Source organism: Carassius auratus, unplaced genomic scaffold (assembly GCF_003368295.1).
Source record: "Carassius auratus strain Wakin unplaced genomic scaffold, ASM336829v1 scaf_tig00020241, whole genome shotgun sequence".
Lineage (NCBI taxonomy): Eukaryota > Metazoa > Chordata > Actinopteri > Cypriniformes > Cyprinidae > Carassius > Carassius auratus.
This window is the reverse complement of record NW_020525013.1, coordinates 21331-38678: the sequence shown is the minus strand read 5'-3', so window position 1 is coordinate 38678 and position 17348 is coordinate 21331. Positions and strand designations below refer to the sequence as shown.

General features: G+C 37.0%; 1 protein-coding gene and 1 pseudogene across 3 annotated transcripts in view; one reads left to right on the top strand and one right to left on the bottom strand.

Annotated features, from left to right (window-relative positions):
- The window catches only part of LOC113076379 (ATPase family AAA domain-containing protein 2B-like), a 43681-nt gene extending 38253 nt beyond the window's left edge, over positions 1–5428 (bottom strand). For 2 of the 3 annotated variants that reach the window (XM_026249023.1, XM_026249025.1), the window contains exons 1-3: positions 5107–5428; positions 1861–2018; positions 589–620 (exon numbers count right to left, since the gene is read on the bottom strand). In XM_026249023.1, the coding sequence (XP_026104808.1) occupies positions 589–620; positions 1861–2018; positions 5107–5262 (346 nt within the window). In that variant the 5' untranslated portion in view covers positions 5263–5428. The remainder of the gene's footprint in view (positions 1–588; positions 621–1860; positions 2019–5106) is intronic. The other variant, XM_026249024.1, reaches the window with a different exon arrangement.
- Positions 5429–9126: 3698 nt separating this feature from the next.
- LOC113076377 (UBX domain-containing protein 2A-like) lies at positions 9127–15020 on the top strand (annotated as a pseudogene).
- Positions 15021–17348: the final 2328 nt, after the last annotated feature.

The window sequence follows — 17348 nt, the reverse complement described above, 5'->3', positions numbered from 1 at the left end:
TGTCTTAAGTTACCATAAACAATAGGAAAGAATGCTTATGTTTGTCAATATATTTACATTTTTGGGTGAACTCTTCATTGTAGGAATTAATGTTGTCACGGTACCAAAATTTCAGTATTCAGTAACGATACCAGTGAAAATCAACGGTTCTCGGTCACAATTTCGTTACCAAAGCAAAACACAAAAATATCACATACATTCTACTAAATAATAGTCATATTTCTAGCACAATGCCTTTATGTAAAATTAACTTTTATTTTGACGGGTTACCGACCGTGAATACCTTTAAATTGACACTGGTTTTACTCAAATGAAACGGTAAATTCCATGACTGTCCATATTAAACTGTAAGTTTCATTTTCATGACTGGATTTTAAGATTCCATCCGTGTTTTCTGATTCGCAGAAACCATAGCGCTATATGCGTCAAGAACTGGGTTGACAGGGTACTCTGTACCACCGGTACTTAAAGAAACCTGGTACCGTGACATTTTCATTTTTTAGTACTGACTTGGTACCGAAGTACTGGGTCTTTTGACAACACTAGTAGGAATCATTAAGTAAATCAAAATAAATAATATACACTTACTGCGTCCATTCTGCAGGGCACCAGTGGACAACCTGGAAGACAAAGTGTAATTCCATGAGAAACAATTTACAACACATAAGAATACTACTACTTTTATCACATAAATAAGAGAAACAAACATTTAAAGGTGCCATAGAATGCAAAAAAAAATCACTTTTATATGGTGTTTGAAAACAGCTATGTGGCTACACAGTGTATGAAAACAACCACTATAATGGTAAAACTCTACTCACTCAATGTTTACAATTCCAAAAAATCATAAACCGTCTCTCCACACAAGCAGTTCTAGACTATGACGACATGGTGAAAGTCCGCTCATTTGTGATGCTCCCTGCCCTATTAGCATACACACAGCCCTGAGTGAGAAGCTGTGGTCCACAATTACTGTTCCTTTGCTGTAGCTGCCAGAGATACAATGTCAGCGCCAAAAAGCCATTAAAAGTGTTGTGTGTTGTGATGCACCAATCAACATGAGTCTCCATGGACCGCTGAGGACACGGTGGTTACATTTCATTTTTGAAGGAAATATCCAGGAAAATAAAAACAGAAAAGTCCTATACTTTGTGCTAACATTTTACACCGGATTTGACTGCCTCACAAATGAGGGTCAGTTTAGCGCTGGAGTTGTGCAAAGATTGCTTCTGAAGAAAAAAGCAAGCCACGGCAACAGTGTTAAAGTAGTGGACTTGGCAACACTGGAAAGGAGGCAGGAGCAGCAGCTAATTTTCATTTAAAGAGGACATACACTTAAACAGAGCATTTTGGCTCATACCCTAAAAGTGGCAATTTCAACAAGTTCTATCTCAGAATGCTCCATTTATAATGTGCCTTTTGCTACAGTTGAGCATTACAGCCAGTCACAGATGTATACACGGAGTGCATGAATGCAACAGCCAATCAGAGGCCTTTTTGTTAGTCGTATTAAAATCAGCCATATGCATACTGCAGACTATCATACTAGCACACTACAATGAGTTCAAAAGAAACATTGCCTGACTGAAACCCAGAAAAGAAGCCTTAGAGCTAAAGCTAAATTCCTGGTAATATTTTGGATTTGCTTCATGTTATGTTGCTCGCTTGCCATGCAGACGGTATAAAAACCAAAATTCAATGTAAGCAACACAGAACTAAAATGCTGCCATTATAATCAACTAAACCTAGACTTGATGTAAATAAGAGATTTTTAGGAACAGAATTTCTTTGATTACAATAGGATGGGATCATCAAGATAAGCATTACTCAGGCAGCTCTACACAGATTATCAGACCTCACCTAGTACAGTGTTTGGACATGGTCCACGGGGCTCTCTGGCCTTTACTCTGGGGACTTGGAGAAGTATCGGTAGAACTTGGTGGGGTCTGTCTGCGTGTCCGCTTGGGCGGCGGGGACAAACGTGGACTACTGCTGTTAACATCACTGCCTGGCTCCTTCTGTAACAGAGGAGTGTAGGATATTAAAAAGCTTGAAGGAGAATGCAGAATACACAAAGAGAATATAAATGACAAAGTCTGTTCTCAAACACAATCTGCACTAGGGAGGCACGGTGCAATATAACAGTCCTCGAGCCGCCTGAAATAAACCTGTGGATTCATATGACAGGGACTTCATCGTTCTCTACTGATCCTGCGAGCGACAGACTCATATCATCTCCCAAATTATTCTTCTCCTCCCAGATTTCATTCTAACCTCCCTGCTGACTAAATAATTCTGAGTCACACATTTACAACACCCTAACACATGTAAGGTGATAAAATAAAGAAACAGAACCTGTCTACTGATGAAATCAGGCCAGTGTTATGATACTTCATAACCAATTAATTCCCATGACTTTTCCAATTGTTTGCAAATTACTGGAAAGGTTTTTTTAGCATTTTTGTACAGCACTTTGGTGTAACTCTGTTGTTTTTAAATGTGCTACAGAAATTAATTTTGACTTGACATTCAGAATGAATAGCTAATGAATCATTTAGAACAACTTGTGAATCAACTTGTTTGATGACTCAAAAAAAAAAAAAAATCATTCACACATAAATAATACATCATTACAGCTTGCAAAAAAAGTTCAACCATTCACAATAGCAAAATAGTTTAAGCAAAATGTAGCTAAATTTATATCCGTTAAAGAATTTATGACTTTTACTATTTTTGTTTGATTATTCCCAACAGGAAAACACCTCAAGGTTCAAAAACCTCAAATACATATTCATTAAAGATATTTGATCAATTGCATTGAATTCATTGATATTTCCAGGTTTTCAATGACTGTAGGAAAACCTTCATGGAATCAATAAATCAAACTAAATGGGTGGTGATAATTTAAACAGTGGCAATGCAAAATAAAACAACAAAGAATCTTAAAGCATTGACCAAATTCAACACCAGAAAAGAGGAAAAGCCTAAACCTCTTATGCCAAAAACTTGTGGCAGTGGTATTATAGGATTCTTTTTGTTCAAATAATTCCAAGAACCTTGACAACTAACAAATAACTGCAATTAAACTGCACACACTTTCAATTAGTACTGTGGAGGAAATTATGACATCAGCCAAACTTTACTACTGTGATATATACAGTTGGGCTCGAAAGTTTGGGCACCCCTTGCAGAATCTGTGAAAAAAGGTTCACTTGATGCTCCAGAAGGAAACAAGATGCATTAAGAGCTGGGGTTGAAAACTTTTGAACACGAGGAAAATGGCCAAATTGTTCTTATTTTGTTTAAATATATATATATATTTTTCCATTTAGTTCTGCCCTTCGTAAGCAACAGAAGATACTTGTATGTTTCCCGGAACACAAATTAAGTACAATTTACCTCGATCTTCAAATTCCAACAGTTTCAACCCCCCAAAATTTAATGCATCTTGTTTCCTTCTGAAGCATCGGTGAATGTTTGAAACTTTTTTAATAGTTGTGTTTGAGTTCCTCAATTGTCCTCAGTGTAAAAAAAAAATGGATCTAAAATCATAGTCACTGCTGGAAAGGGTTCAAATATGCAAAGATGCTGGAAAACTGAAGAATCTGCAAGACCTTAAAGATTTTTCTTAAGAACAGTTCTCAGTTTAACTGTTCAGAACAAACAAGGGACTCAAGCACCACCATCACAAAAAAGAAAGACAGTTGTGGATCATCCGAGGTAACAGCACACAGTATTGGGAACCAAGGGTTCTCAAACTTTTGAATGGGGTTATTTTAATAATATCCGTAATTTTTTGTCTTGTGGACTAAATGTAAACATTTTTTATGTACAATATCTTACTCAGGACAGTACTAAATAAAAAATAACATGCTTTTAGTATGAGGTCTCTTTTTTTTTTATTAATCACATTTTCACAGACTCTGCAAGGGTTTCCCAAACTTTCGAGCCCCACTGTACCACAGTACTGGATACCAGAGTACCATAGTGCATAGTCAAAAAACATGGCAGTATCTTGATAACGCGTCCAAACGAACACTGCGATGTGAATTCGGGATATGTTATCATTTCAAACAGCACTCTAATGTGAAAAACATCAACAAGACACAACCTGTGTCAAGAGCCGATTACACACTGCAGCTAAAGTCACACATAAACACTCGAGTTCAAAGTTTACTTTGCAAAAAAAATTAAATCAAAAACCAATAACTGTTTTGAGCCACAAGGGGTCTGTCTCAGCTGAGCTTTTCCCTTCCCCCAACTCTAGCTTGATTTATTGTTGAAGACACGCGGAGGACGAGACGTTTTTCGTCCGACAAAAAGTGTCAAACGCGCTTTTGTTTTGACGGTTAATCGGTGTGCCCGGAGCGCGTGACAGCATGGCGCGCGCCGGTGTCTCTCGAGCGAAACAAACACACAGCAACAAAATATCGCTCGATTCGCGATGGCGAGTCGGTTCGATCGAACTGTTGTTTTCGGTGATCCGATTCACTTGATTTAACGCTCAAAAGCGCTCCTAGTTCTTTAAAAAAAAATGTTGCTTTTTTTTTTTTTTTGCTAAATTAGCTCAGAAGGTTTGTAATAAAACTATACTCGTTTTACGTAAAATGCTTAATTCCGTATTGGAGTTGTGACTCTATTACTTGTTTGACAAGTACACGTTCTCGAAAATTATACTGTAAAATATTAAGTTATATATGGCTTTGTCATCTTAATTGCAAAAGTTCTCCTCTACTTAAAGTACCGTGCAAACACAGCGAATCGGTTCGTTTGAATCATTCAAAACAACTGGATCAACAGAACGATTCGTTCGCGAATCGGACACCAATATAACAAAGACAACTTGGGGGCACGGAGTCCATTAAAGCAGCCGGCCGGCTTCAGTAAAGTCCAGCCATTGTGTGTGACAAAACACATAAAACTAAGCGACACGCCGCGATTAAGCGCTGTCGTGTCATTAAACTGCCAATTCTGCATCGCCAAGTATCACTCAAGGCGCAATTTGGGAACAAAAGAGGTGGACAACCACCCAATTCGTCCATTTATCTATACATCCATCCATTCAACCATCCATCTCCAAAAGGCCAGAGTGAGCAGCTCGCTAACCGGCTGGCGGAGAGAATAGGCTGCCGGTGTCTCTCTCTTCCTTACACGGCTGTTGTGCTCGTCCAAGTTTGGGTTGCTCCTCTGAGACGACCTCGTCCGGCCCGAGATGAAGGGACTGATGGGCTTGTGCTCCGAGCTCTTTCTGGTGTTCACCATGATTGCTGTCTGTCCCCGCTGATAGACAGATCCAGTCCTGTAGCTCTTGTCAGCTGCTTTCGTTCTGAATGTGTCTCAGCTACTAGAGTGTCGAGGCGCCATTTCTCTTTCTTTCTCTCTCTCTCCCTCTGCTGTCAGCCAGCCGAAACTCTCCGGCGAGCCACTTCCGCTACAGAGGGACACGAGAGTGCACGGAGTGCGCGCGCTTCTATGAAGTTGGCGCCACAGAATAATAAAAAAAAAAAGATTATTATACAAAATAATGCGTTAATTTATTTATTTTAGTAATATTGGGTGTTGACAGTTGACTAATGTTTTAATACGTTTATTAATTATAATAAATTATAAGTTGAAACATGTTTTAAGTTGCAGTGTGTTAATGTGCGTTAATCGTCTCTCTAATATCGATCTTATTCTTTGTTTGGACATGCTATGTAACTTACTTATAACTTGTACCGTGATAGTAACATGGTATTTTTAAGCAACCTTGGACTGTACCTTGGAGTTTTATTAAAGCATCATATTACCAGTTTCACTGTGCTACGAGAGTACTTTTTATTGGGTTATATTTACTAATTGGCAAATAATACACTGTTGTTGGCAAAAAAAAAAAAAAAAAAAAAAAGTTAATATGATGTGGTTTAAAGGAGACATATTTAGTCCACTGGCCAAGCCAGAATTTGGCACCACCTAAGGTAGAAAAATCTATTTGGTCCCAGTTTGTTTGTAGAGTGCTTATAAGTACTTTGAAACATGGTAACCATTTCAAATGAGTAGCTTTACTAATCTTTAGGGGCAATCATTATTTTTGCCATTATCGTCCTACAGTATCTGCACAGCAGGTTTGTATGAAGTATATTGTAAGAAGTAGCCATCCATGCTATGTAAAACATTTTCAGGACAGTCAGGGCTATGCAGATCTGCCATAATTTGACATATTTGTTGTATACGTTTTATATTAGATTTCATATTAAAGAAAACTATTTTTATTAAATTGTTATATTTGTATATCTATCTCACAAGATATTGATGTTAGGGGAGATATCTTTTCAGAGACAGACAAGACTGTCTGGTGATATCAGAACCATGATGGTGGGACAATCCATGACCTAGCAATTAAAAATATATATATATATATATATATATATATATATATATATATATATATATATATATATATATATATATATATATTATATATAAAATAGTGTATTATGCAACAATAACGACTGGTACTAGTTGAATAAATGACCAATGATTGTGATCATGAAGTCTCTGCAGCTCAACAACATTTTTCTTGTTTTTGACCAGGTATTATATATGCCAAAACTGCACAAATTACCTGGAAACACCAGGAGCTATTCAAGAACATCATCCTTAGAATGGGGGTCTTCCATACCACCTGTACTTTTATGGCAACAATTGGAAAATGGTTTGCAATTGCTGGTCTAAGAGACCTTTGTGTAGAGGCAGGAGTGATAGCTGATGGCTTAATCTCAGGGGTTATTGATGGTCACAGGTATAATCGAGCACTAAGGCTCCACAAACTGCTGTATGGGGCTTTCCTGAGATTAGCATGGACAGGTTTTCATCCATGGTTAGAACAGAAACATTAGGAAGATCTTATTCACTTGGAAGCAACTCTGCAAGCAGTCGAAAACCTGAGTGAAGAAATATCTCAGACAAGATTTGAGGAAACCCTCAAGCAAGATTCATGTCAATGCGTTCTGACATGATTCCAATGAGTTCCTCAGCTACCTTAGAGAAAACAATGATCCCCTGCCTTCTGGATTTCTTATGTGGACATGCTTGAGATTTTGCTTAGTCTTATTCGAGCATCAAGAGCACAAAATGAGAAAACAGAATCTGAAATTTTCTCAAGCATCAAGACGACAGTAAAACAGGTACAGAAGAAAGATGTGGTCTTGAAAGCTATCTCTTTGGGCCTATTATCATTTCTTCACAAAGCAGAGAATTTCACATTGAAGATGTCCTGGCTCATCCACTTGGTCCAATGCCTTGGGCACTCTCAAATCCAGATGGCTCATTGCGAGAAAAAAACGAATAAGGCTGCTCTTGCAAGAGAGTTAGAGAAATCAGCATCATCAGATGAAGATATTGGAGAAAATTCTGCATGCATCATTGATGGAATGAGCCCTGTTCAGAAACTACAAGGTGATGGCAAGACTTTTAGAGAGATTGCTGGTTCTGTGCTGAACCTAACGCTACACGAAGGAAGAAACAATAAGCGGATAGATGGGGGATTTGATGTGTACTGGAAAACATCAATCAAGAATGCTGAGAGATACAATCTTGGTTCAGCAAGTAGCATTCAATGAAAGAACATTGCCCCAGGATACAATCTAGTGCAGTGGAGAAAGCTGTTAAGTATATATAAATACTTGGTAAGATTTTCTGTGGACCAGTGGAAGCTAGCAGAGTACCAAGTAAAGCTTCAGGACAAGCAGCTATCGGTAACCTGTGGAGAGAGATGCTATTGTCTGACCAAAAAAGACTGGATGTTGTTGAAGATCTGAAATCTTCCATGAGGAGGCGGATACCCATATGCTCCTGCAAATCATACTAGCCAGAATGGCTATCACAGTTATTGTGACTTTAGGATACAGATGAACAAGGCAGAAAGTTTTTCTTTGTATGTTCTGTTCAAATAAAGTAAAGAAATTTTTTTTATTATTATTCTTTGGCTCAACAGTTAGTGTAATCGAAGGATGATTTCTGTGACAAAGCTACCACTAACAAAAGGTTATCATGTTGTCATATCATCTTACGATATTTTCTTTAAAAAAAAATAGAATTTGCACATTGGCTGGAACCAATTAGTGAAAATTGTGGCATGGTCCATGGACTAGTTACGCCCCTTTTACAATATGCAAGAAGTCTCTGGTGTTCCCAGAATGTGTCTGTGAAGTTTCAGCTCAAAATACCCCACAGATCATTTATTATATAATTTTGAGAATACCTATTTTGGGTGGAAGCAGAAACTGTAAATTTCAAAATAATGTGCATTAAATAATAAATCTTTGATTATGAATATTTGAATTAACGTGTCCCCACACACTATTCAATGCAATTCTAGTGTTTTTAAAATAACAGCAGAGTGAGCAAGTTTTGGAAATTATAAGATTAAATTTATTTCAGTGAATAAAGTACCACATTTTCAGCTATCGTTTTGTTGTTATAGTGGGTAGACAAAATGTTATTTTATCCTTGCTTCTAGAAAATCCTCAATCTAACGTTACATGTTTTATAACAGCCTCTCATTTAATTTTAACTTGGCTTTACTATGTATCATTAAGGCCCTGTCCCAAATTTATTTATTTTTTATTGAATCACTCAAACTCAACATTTTACAGTAGTCAGGGGATGAATACAAAAAAAAGAGATACAAAATTACAATGAAATAGAAAAAAGAAAAGAAAAAAAATAAATAAAAACATGTAAGTGTTGACATTGGCTACACTTAATTAATACACTAACAGCTTTCTTGTTTATTAATTTGTAAATAGATTTAGATATTGTTTAAATTCTGGTTTTCAAAATGAGAAACAATGGTCGCAGTGAAAGTGAAACTTTGGCCCTGTCCCAAATGGAACACTTTTCATGTGCACTTTCGCTAAGTTCACTAACGAGCATCTGTCACAGCCAAGACAAACACACACACACGCGGTCTTTATTAACCTTCCTTCAGTGAACCAACTCATTATATTCATATCATAGAGTATGTAAAACCACCTTTTCAAATTCAAGCTCGTTTGGCTTTCGTGATGTCATAGCAACGTGTGCACAAACGTGACGTCACTACCACGTCATAGGAATGGTGGACAACCGTAGCGTACGGAGCGGCAAGACCACTGTGAGAAACTTACGAGCTAAAGAGGACAGTTTTCGACACCATTGAAGCCTTATACTGGTAACAAATCTGCAATTTTTACAATCGGAATTATGAATCTGCTATACAGAAGTTATATGCTACGTGTTGCTGTCATAACGGAGCGCAGTGCGCTTGCGTGCTCTCTACACTGTCCTTACGTAATTTTGGCGCACTGCTTTCATTTATTATGCTGCTTTTCATCCGTTTGGTACAGTGAATATGAATAGAGTACTCAAAGCATTTTTAAGTTTAATAATTATTCAATTAAATAAAAACTACAGAAATTGGGATTCAGCATATTATTGGTCCTTTCTGGTCAGCTGAACATAATTTTTACCTTGATTTACTGGACTGGTATGAAAGCCAATCAATGTGTTTGAGAATGTGAGATCACACTGCACCTGTCAATCTCACACAGAATGTCCTGCTCCATGCATTATTCAGGAAAGCACTGATGCAGTGGTTACATTTGACTTGCACCATCCCTTGTACTTATATATCCCGCTTATGTTTGTGTTACCGTAGCGTACGGAGCGGCAAGACCACTGTGAGAAACTACGAGCTAAAGAGACAGTTTTTCGACACCATTCAAGCCTTATACTGGTAACAATCTGCAATTTTACAATCGGAATTATGAATCTGCTATACAGAAGTTATATGCTACGTGTTTGCTGTCATAACGGAGCGCAGTGCGCTTGCGTGCTCTCTACACTGTCCTTACGTAATTTTGGCGCACTGCTTTCATTTATTATGCTGCTTTTCATCCGTTTGGTACAGTGAATATGAATAGAATACTCAAAGCCTTTTTAAAGTTTAATAATTATTCAATTAAATAAAAACTACAGAAATTGGATTCAGCATATTATTGGTCCTTTCTGGTCAGCTGAAACATAATTTTACCTAGATTTACTGGACTGGTATGAAAGCCAATCAATGTGTTTTGAGAATGTGAGATCACACTGCACCTGTCAATCTCACACAGAATGTCCTGCTCCATGCATTATTCAGGAAGCACTGATGCAGTGGTTACACTGACTTGCACCATCCCTTGTAACTTATATATGCCCGCTTATGTTTGTGTTGCAAGATGGACAATACAAGAAGTCATGATGAGAGATATTGATTCAAGAGAAAGGGTTCAAGATGACACATGGTACGCTATACACTGCTCTGTGTCCATTATCCATCCTCAAACATCATCATGTCAGTAACATTACATCATTACTGCATGTGCATAATTGGAGGAATCTAAAATTAATCACACTCTGATGCCTTTGTGAGCTCTTAGGTGTGAAGGGGCACAAAATGAGGAAGAGGAGGACGACGAAGAGGTGAGCCCTATTAGATCCAGTTTCTCTGTGGAGGACCTGCTTGATGAGGTGGAGAAGATCAGCAGTGTCGCCAGCAGCGGCAAAAAGGTCAGACACTTCATATGAGACTTCTTGTGGTTCTAAACATTCTGGTGGTTACCGTACATAAAAAATGTTGCTGTGACATCAATTTAATGACACTTTGAGAAGAAACTTCACCTGCAAAATAAAATAGCTGAAAATGTTCTCAATCTCAGACCTTCCAAGATGGAGAGTTGTTTCTTCATCAGGAAATGTAGCATTGCATCACTTGCTCATCAATGGATCGTCTGCAGTGAATGGGTGCCGTCAGAATGAGAGGCTAATAAAAAACATCATAATAGTCCTCACATGACTCCAGCTGATCAAAATCGGTCTTGCGAAGTAAAAAGTTGTTTGTTTTTTATCAGCTGTTTTGGACTCTCATTCTGACGGCACCCATTCAGTGCAGAGGATTCCATTGGTGAACAAGTGTTGTAATGCTATACATTTCTCCAAATCTGTTCAGATGAACAAACAACCTCATCTACATCTTGGACTGAGAGTGAGTACATTTTCTGCTTTTGTTTTATGTGAAATATTCACTATAGAGTCACTAGCATAACCAAAAAGAAATGCAAAAAATAATCAGTTTTCAAGGATTCTTCATGCTTCTTACGAGTGTTTCATGGCCCAACTTTTTCAGGTGGAGATTGTAGTGAGACTGTTGGAAAAATGTTTCACGGTGAACGATGAAGATTTACGCAGTTACACTCTAGAAGAAAACCAAGAGTTCTTGGAGGCCATTAAAAGAGGGTGAGCAGTGTTGAGAATTGTCACGTTGTCAATACTATAGCAATTCAGATCTACTTCTCGCTAAGTATAAAATGCCCATTCTATTATTATTATTGCACATTTCCCCTCAAATGATAACATAGCAGACAGAATAATAATCTGTAATAATCTACATATCCTCTATTAAAGTGAGCTGCCTCTTGAGCTTGAAGGAAGAGCTGAGGATGAAGAACTGAGAAGGTCAATGTGGAGGACATGAAAGATGAAGTTTATGTCCCAAAGAAAAAAGACCTTTCACCCGTTACAGGCCGAGGTTACAGACTGGGAAGGTATCAGATCCTCTCTGGTTTATAGTGTTTTAAATTGGCCTGTTAAAGTTTCACACCTGAACTTAAGTAAAGAAATGACATGAAAGATTTTAGTAATTTATCTAGTCGTTCCTACAAACATCCACTAGGTGTCCTCGAAACATTTCTACTCCGTGATGGTTTGACTGTAAATGTGTCAAGGATTATCCAGATGTTAGTGTTAGTTCGTTGATCCTCTAATCACAATACTTGCAGTTCATTGGACAAAGTTAAGCTTTTATACTTCAGAAATGGATTAATTTGCAGTTATTGTCCTCTGTAGCGTGGCTCCACGAGTGGTGGCCAGGTCTCGGTCGATACATGAAGACTGTTCTGGTCCTCCTCCCCAGCTGTGGAGCTGAATGAGGACCTCCCTGTGACCTCCCTCCAGATTTGGCTGGCAGACGGTCAGCGTCTCGTGCAGAGGTTTAATCTGTGCCATCGGTGAGTATCATATGCTGGTAGAACGGTGAATCTCTTAAAAAACACATCTGGGTATTATTTTCCCCCTAAAGAAAGAAAAAAGCTCAAAAAGTGTGTGTCATTTTTGCAGCCTTAAATGTTGCACAATTAAATAAATTGATTTTAAAAAGAGTTAAAGTAACTGTTTACAATGTATAAAAAATTTAATAAATGTTTTTATGATATTTAAATATAATAATTTATAATATTTTAATATAACTTATGTAATATTATGATATAGAAGTATTATATGTGTGTGTGTGCTGTGTATATTTATTATGTATATATAAATACACATATATATATTATATAATATATATATATATATATATACAATATATATATATGTATGTATATATATATATATATATATATATTAAATAGTTTATATGAATATAAATATATACATATAAACATTTTCTAAATATATGCTGTATGTGTGTGTATTTATATATGCATAATAAATATACACAGTACATACATACATATTATGTAAACAAAAACTTTTATTTTGGATTCGATTAATTGCGATTAATCATTTGACAGCACTTATTTTATATATATGGCAGTGACTGCAAACAATACATGTTTTAAAGGGTTAGTTCACCCAAATATTCAAATTATGTCATTAATGACTCACCCTCATGTCATTCCAAACCTGTCGGACCTCTGTTCATCTTCGGAACACAGTTTAAGATATTTTAGATTTAGTTTGAGAGCTTTCTGTCCCTCCATTGAAAGTGTATGTATGGTATACTGTCCATGTCCAGAAAGGTTAGAAAAACATCATCAAAGTAGTCCATGTGACATAAGGGTGTCAGTTAGAATTCTTTGAAGTATCGAAAATACATTCCCGGAGTAATTAATGTACTCAAACAGTACACTGACTGAACTGCTGTGAAGAGAGAACTGAAGATGAACACAGAGCCGAGCCAGATAACGAACGACAGATTGACTAGTTCTCGAGTCAAGATCAGGTTGCATCGGTTTTCGGATCACCAGTAGTTATGGGAAGTTCGGTTCTTTTCTAAACCGCTTCTTTCGGACAGTTAGATTTAAAAAACTAGTTGAAGAAAACGTTTCACCTGTTCTTTTGCGCTCGACGTAATGACGTCATTGGAGATGATTGCCCTTGATTCAAGCCTTCGGTTTACCTGGGCTCATAACACTAGCACAGAATCAGTTCAGAATCAATCACCAAAAGAATCAGTTCGGTTCAGACGCTCTGTGTGTCTGCTTCACGCTGAATCACACATGTGCAGTATCATCAGCTCCTCGGTTATCGAATCCGACAGAAACGGATCTTGACTCGAGAACAGGTCAATTGTTCGTTCGTTATCTGGCTCGGCTCGGTGTTCATCTTCAATTCTCTCTTCACAGCAGTTCAGTCAATGTACTTTTTGAGTACATGAATTACTCCAGGATATTGGTTTGTTTGAACTCAGAGGAAGTGTCAGCCACATTAAAAAAGTTAACAGCTTAAGTCATTTGTGGAGATTCAAACGATTCAGTTCGATTTGGTGAACTGGTTCAAGAATATCCGGTTACATCGAGTGATTAGTTCGAGAACCAAATATCACTACACTTGAACGCGCTCACAACAGATACGGAGGAGAAGTCAATGCTGAATAAAGTCGTGTAGTTTTTGTTATTTTTTGACCAAAATGTATTTTCGATGCTTCAAAAAATTCTCAAAGCACATGGACTACTTTGATGATGTTTTTCTTACCTTTCTGGACATGGACAGTATACCGTACACACAGCTTCAATGGAGGGACTGAGAGCTCTCGGACTAAATCTAAAATATCTTAAACTCTCTCACGAGGTCTCAAGAACGTCTTTGGGTGAACTAACCCTTTAAGAAAATGTTTATTTTCCACACGCCATTAATATACTGGAGCCAACCATTTGTACTATTAAATAACTGTTTGGTATAAATGCATAGAAAAAAATTTTGGTTTGTACTTTGAAACTGAATATGCATTCATCTTTAGTGTACTGTGCTTTTATAAACTGGACACAGCTAAGGTTACAGGACTTAGACATGATTATGCCTGAATGTTCTTATTGTATTGTCAGAATCCACCCTGGGCATGTTGTGGTGCTCCAGTTTTGAAATCCTACCCTCAAAAGCTCTTACATAATTCTCCTTCATCATTTATGTAATGTAAGCTCACAAGGTAAAATGGAAGAATCGTAAGCTGCAACTTTGCAGCAGATCAAATCAGATTACGCTGGATTTAACGTTTGCGTCACCACATGTAAGGATTTCATGCCTCTGACTTGAACATGATTGCTAAGATGCTGCTGCAAAGCTCCCTGGGAAGATGCATTCATGTTGGCCTTTGTGTAATTGTTCCAGGATCAGTGATGTGCAGCATTTTGTGGAGCAGGCTCAGAGAATGGATGCTCCGTTCGTCCTGACTACATCCCTGCCGTTCCGAGAGCTGAGAGATGAGGGTCAGAGTTTGGAGGAAGCCGATTTAGCAAATGCTGTCATCGTTCAGAGGCCTATCGACACACAAGCTATTTTTGGTCACTCCTGACTGTTCCTGCTTGCACCAGAGACTCAGATTTATTGGTCCCACACGTTTGAGAGACATTTCATAAATCCTTCGCTCTTATAGGAGTGGATCACCTAAAAATGAAAACTGACTCACCTTCAGGCCATCCAAGATGTAGATGAGTTGTTTCTTCATGCGAACAGATTTGGAGAAATTTTGCATCGCATCACTTGCTCACAAATGGATCTTCAGATGTCTTATCTGAATCAGGAGAGAAATATGCACACATCAGGCACTGTTTATAGGCTTAGACTGTTCTAAACAAATATGTTAGTGGATTTTGATGTGAGAGGGCGAAAGAGAAAAACAATTATTATGGATTTGTATTTTGTCCAAAAACAACAGTTTAAAGTTAAAATGCCTTAATTAATGATGATTATTTTATTATTTCTTTTGCAAACATGCAGCTTTTCGCTTCATAAGATATTTATTGATATTGATTGATTGGAGTGGTGTGGACTACTTGTGAATTACTGTGAAGTTGTTATCAGCTGTTTGGACTCTCATTCTGACGGCACCCATTCACTGCTGAGGATCCATTGGTGAGCAAGTGATGTAATGCTAAATTTCTCCAAATCTGTGCCCATGAAGAAACAAACTCATCTACATCTTTGATGGCCTGAGGGTGAGGATGTTTAATTGTTTTTAAACCATAAATGCCGGTGTTTTTCGTTTTTCTATTTCCATTTAATTTTGAAAACCCTTCTTAAGACATTATAGATCAGTTGACTCACTCAGTGACCCAGGTACAGCAAGTTCGCCGGATTAAAAGATAAACAGTGAATAACAATCTACATTTCAGTCAAAATGAGTGGCTGATTAAAAATGGTAAATTATGACAGAGATATCATATTTGGGTGAATTATTCTTTTAAAGTTTTATTTTGATTTCTTTCACAGTTGGATGCGTTGGCCTTTTCTGATGCAATGCAGTATGCACAAGCCAAGTCTTTTAACCTTCACTGCTATACATGTTTACACAGATCAATGAAGAATTCAGATCATGGAAGCTGAAGCATGATGCTTAATGGAGTTGTGTTCGATCATCTGTGCTCGTATGTCTTACTGTGAACCGTTAAGTTATAAATGTCAAATGTTTTATGCACTTTGCCTAAGACAGAGGCTCTGTTATAAAGACCTCTGCTTGCAATAAACCTACTGAAGATATGCTGATTCCTTTTCTCATGATGGCCTGAGGGTGAGGATGTTTAATTGTTTTTAAACCATAATACATCTTTGATGGCCTGAGGGTGAGGATGTTTAATTGTTTTTAAACCATAAATGCCGGTGTTTTTCGTTTTTCTATTTCCATTTAATTTTGAAAACCCTTCTTAAGACATTATAGATCAGTTGACTCACTCAGTGACCCAGGTACAGCAAGTTCGCCGGATTAAAAGATAAACAGTGAATAACAATCTACATTTCAGTCAAAATGAGTGGCTGATTAAAAATGGTAAATTATGACAGAGATATCATATTTGGTGAATTATTCTTTTAAAGTTTTATTTTGATTTCTTTCACAGTTGGATGCGTTGGCCTTTTCTGATGCAATGCAGTATGCACAAGCAAGTCTTTAACCTTCACTGCTATACATGTTTACACAGATCAATGAAGAATTCAGATCATGGAAGCTGAAGCATGATGCTTAATGGAGTTTGTGTTCAATCATCTGTGCTCGTATGTCTTACTGTGAACCGTTAAGTTATAAATGTCAAATGTTTTATGCACTTTGCCTAAGACAGAGGCTCTGTTATAAAGACCTCTGCTTGCAATAAACCTACTGAAGATATGCTGATTCCTTTTCTCATTTTCAAAGGGGGGTAAATGGGTTCCAATGTGTTTTAAGTGCTCACAGAGAGTACTTTAAGATAATTTTTGATCAGTATGCTGCTTTTTCTTCTGACATATTACTTTTAAATATTTTAGAAGTGCATTTGTAAACATATAGTTTAAATGTCTTTATCAGTTTTTGGGTAGTTTTAGATCCACTGTCAATGCAATTTTAGTCAAAGCATTTTCATCACTATTAATCATTCAAGGAATTAGTGTAACTAGTTGTTCCATATGAATCTCTGTACTTTTAAACATCCTGTTCATTTCCACATCTTGTTTACTGTTGCACAAAATGTTGGAAATGCGTTTACATGTAATGCTAACCATATGGTTGGTTTCCTGGCCAGTGGGCTGAATGTCAGGAATTTCTGGAGTAATATTAAGGATGATATGACTGTTTTGACCAAGGTCTATTTATTATCTTTTAATTAACTTTATGGCAAGTGTATACCTGGGAGCTTGTGAGCAGTTAATAAATAAATATGTATTTTTAATCATGTTTTTTTTTTTTTGTGATTTATGCATAAAACGTCTGTCAAAAACAATACTGTGAAAATATTTTCACAATTTAAAAATAACTCTTAAAATGCTGTTCTTTTGAACTATCTATTCATTTAAGAATTCTGAAAACATCTGTTTACAACTTTTGACAATAGCCTAATAGGAAATGTCCCTAGTATTTTTTATTTTAAATCAACCTATTAGAATTATTTGTAGAGACTGGAGTAATGATGCTGAAAATTCAGCTTTGCATCACGGGAATAAATTGCATTTTAAAATAGATTCAAACGGAAAACGGTTATTTTACTTTGTAAATACATTTCACAATATTACTGTTTTGTATCAAATAAATGCAGCCTTTGTGC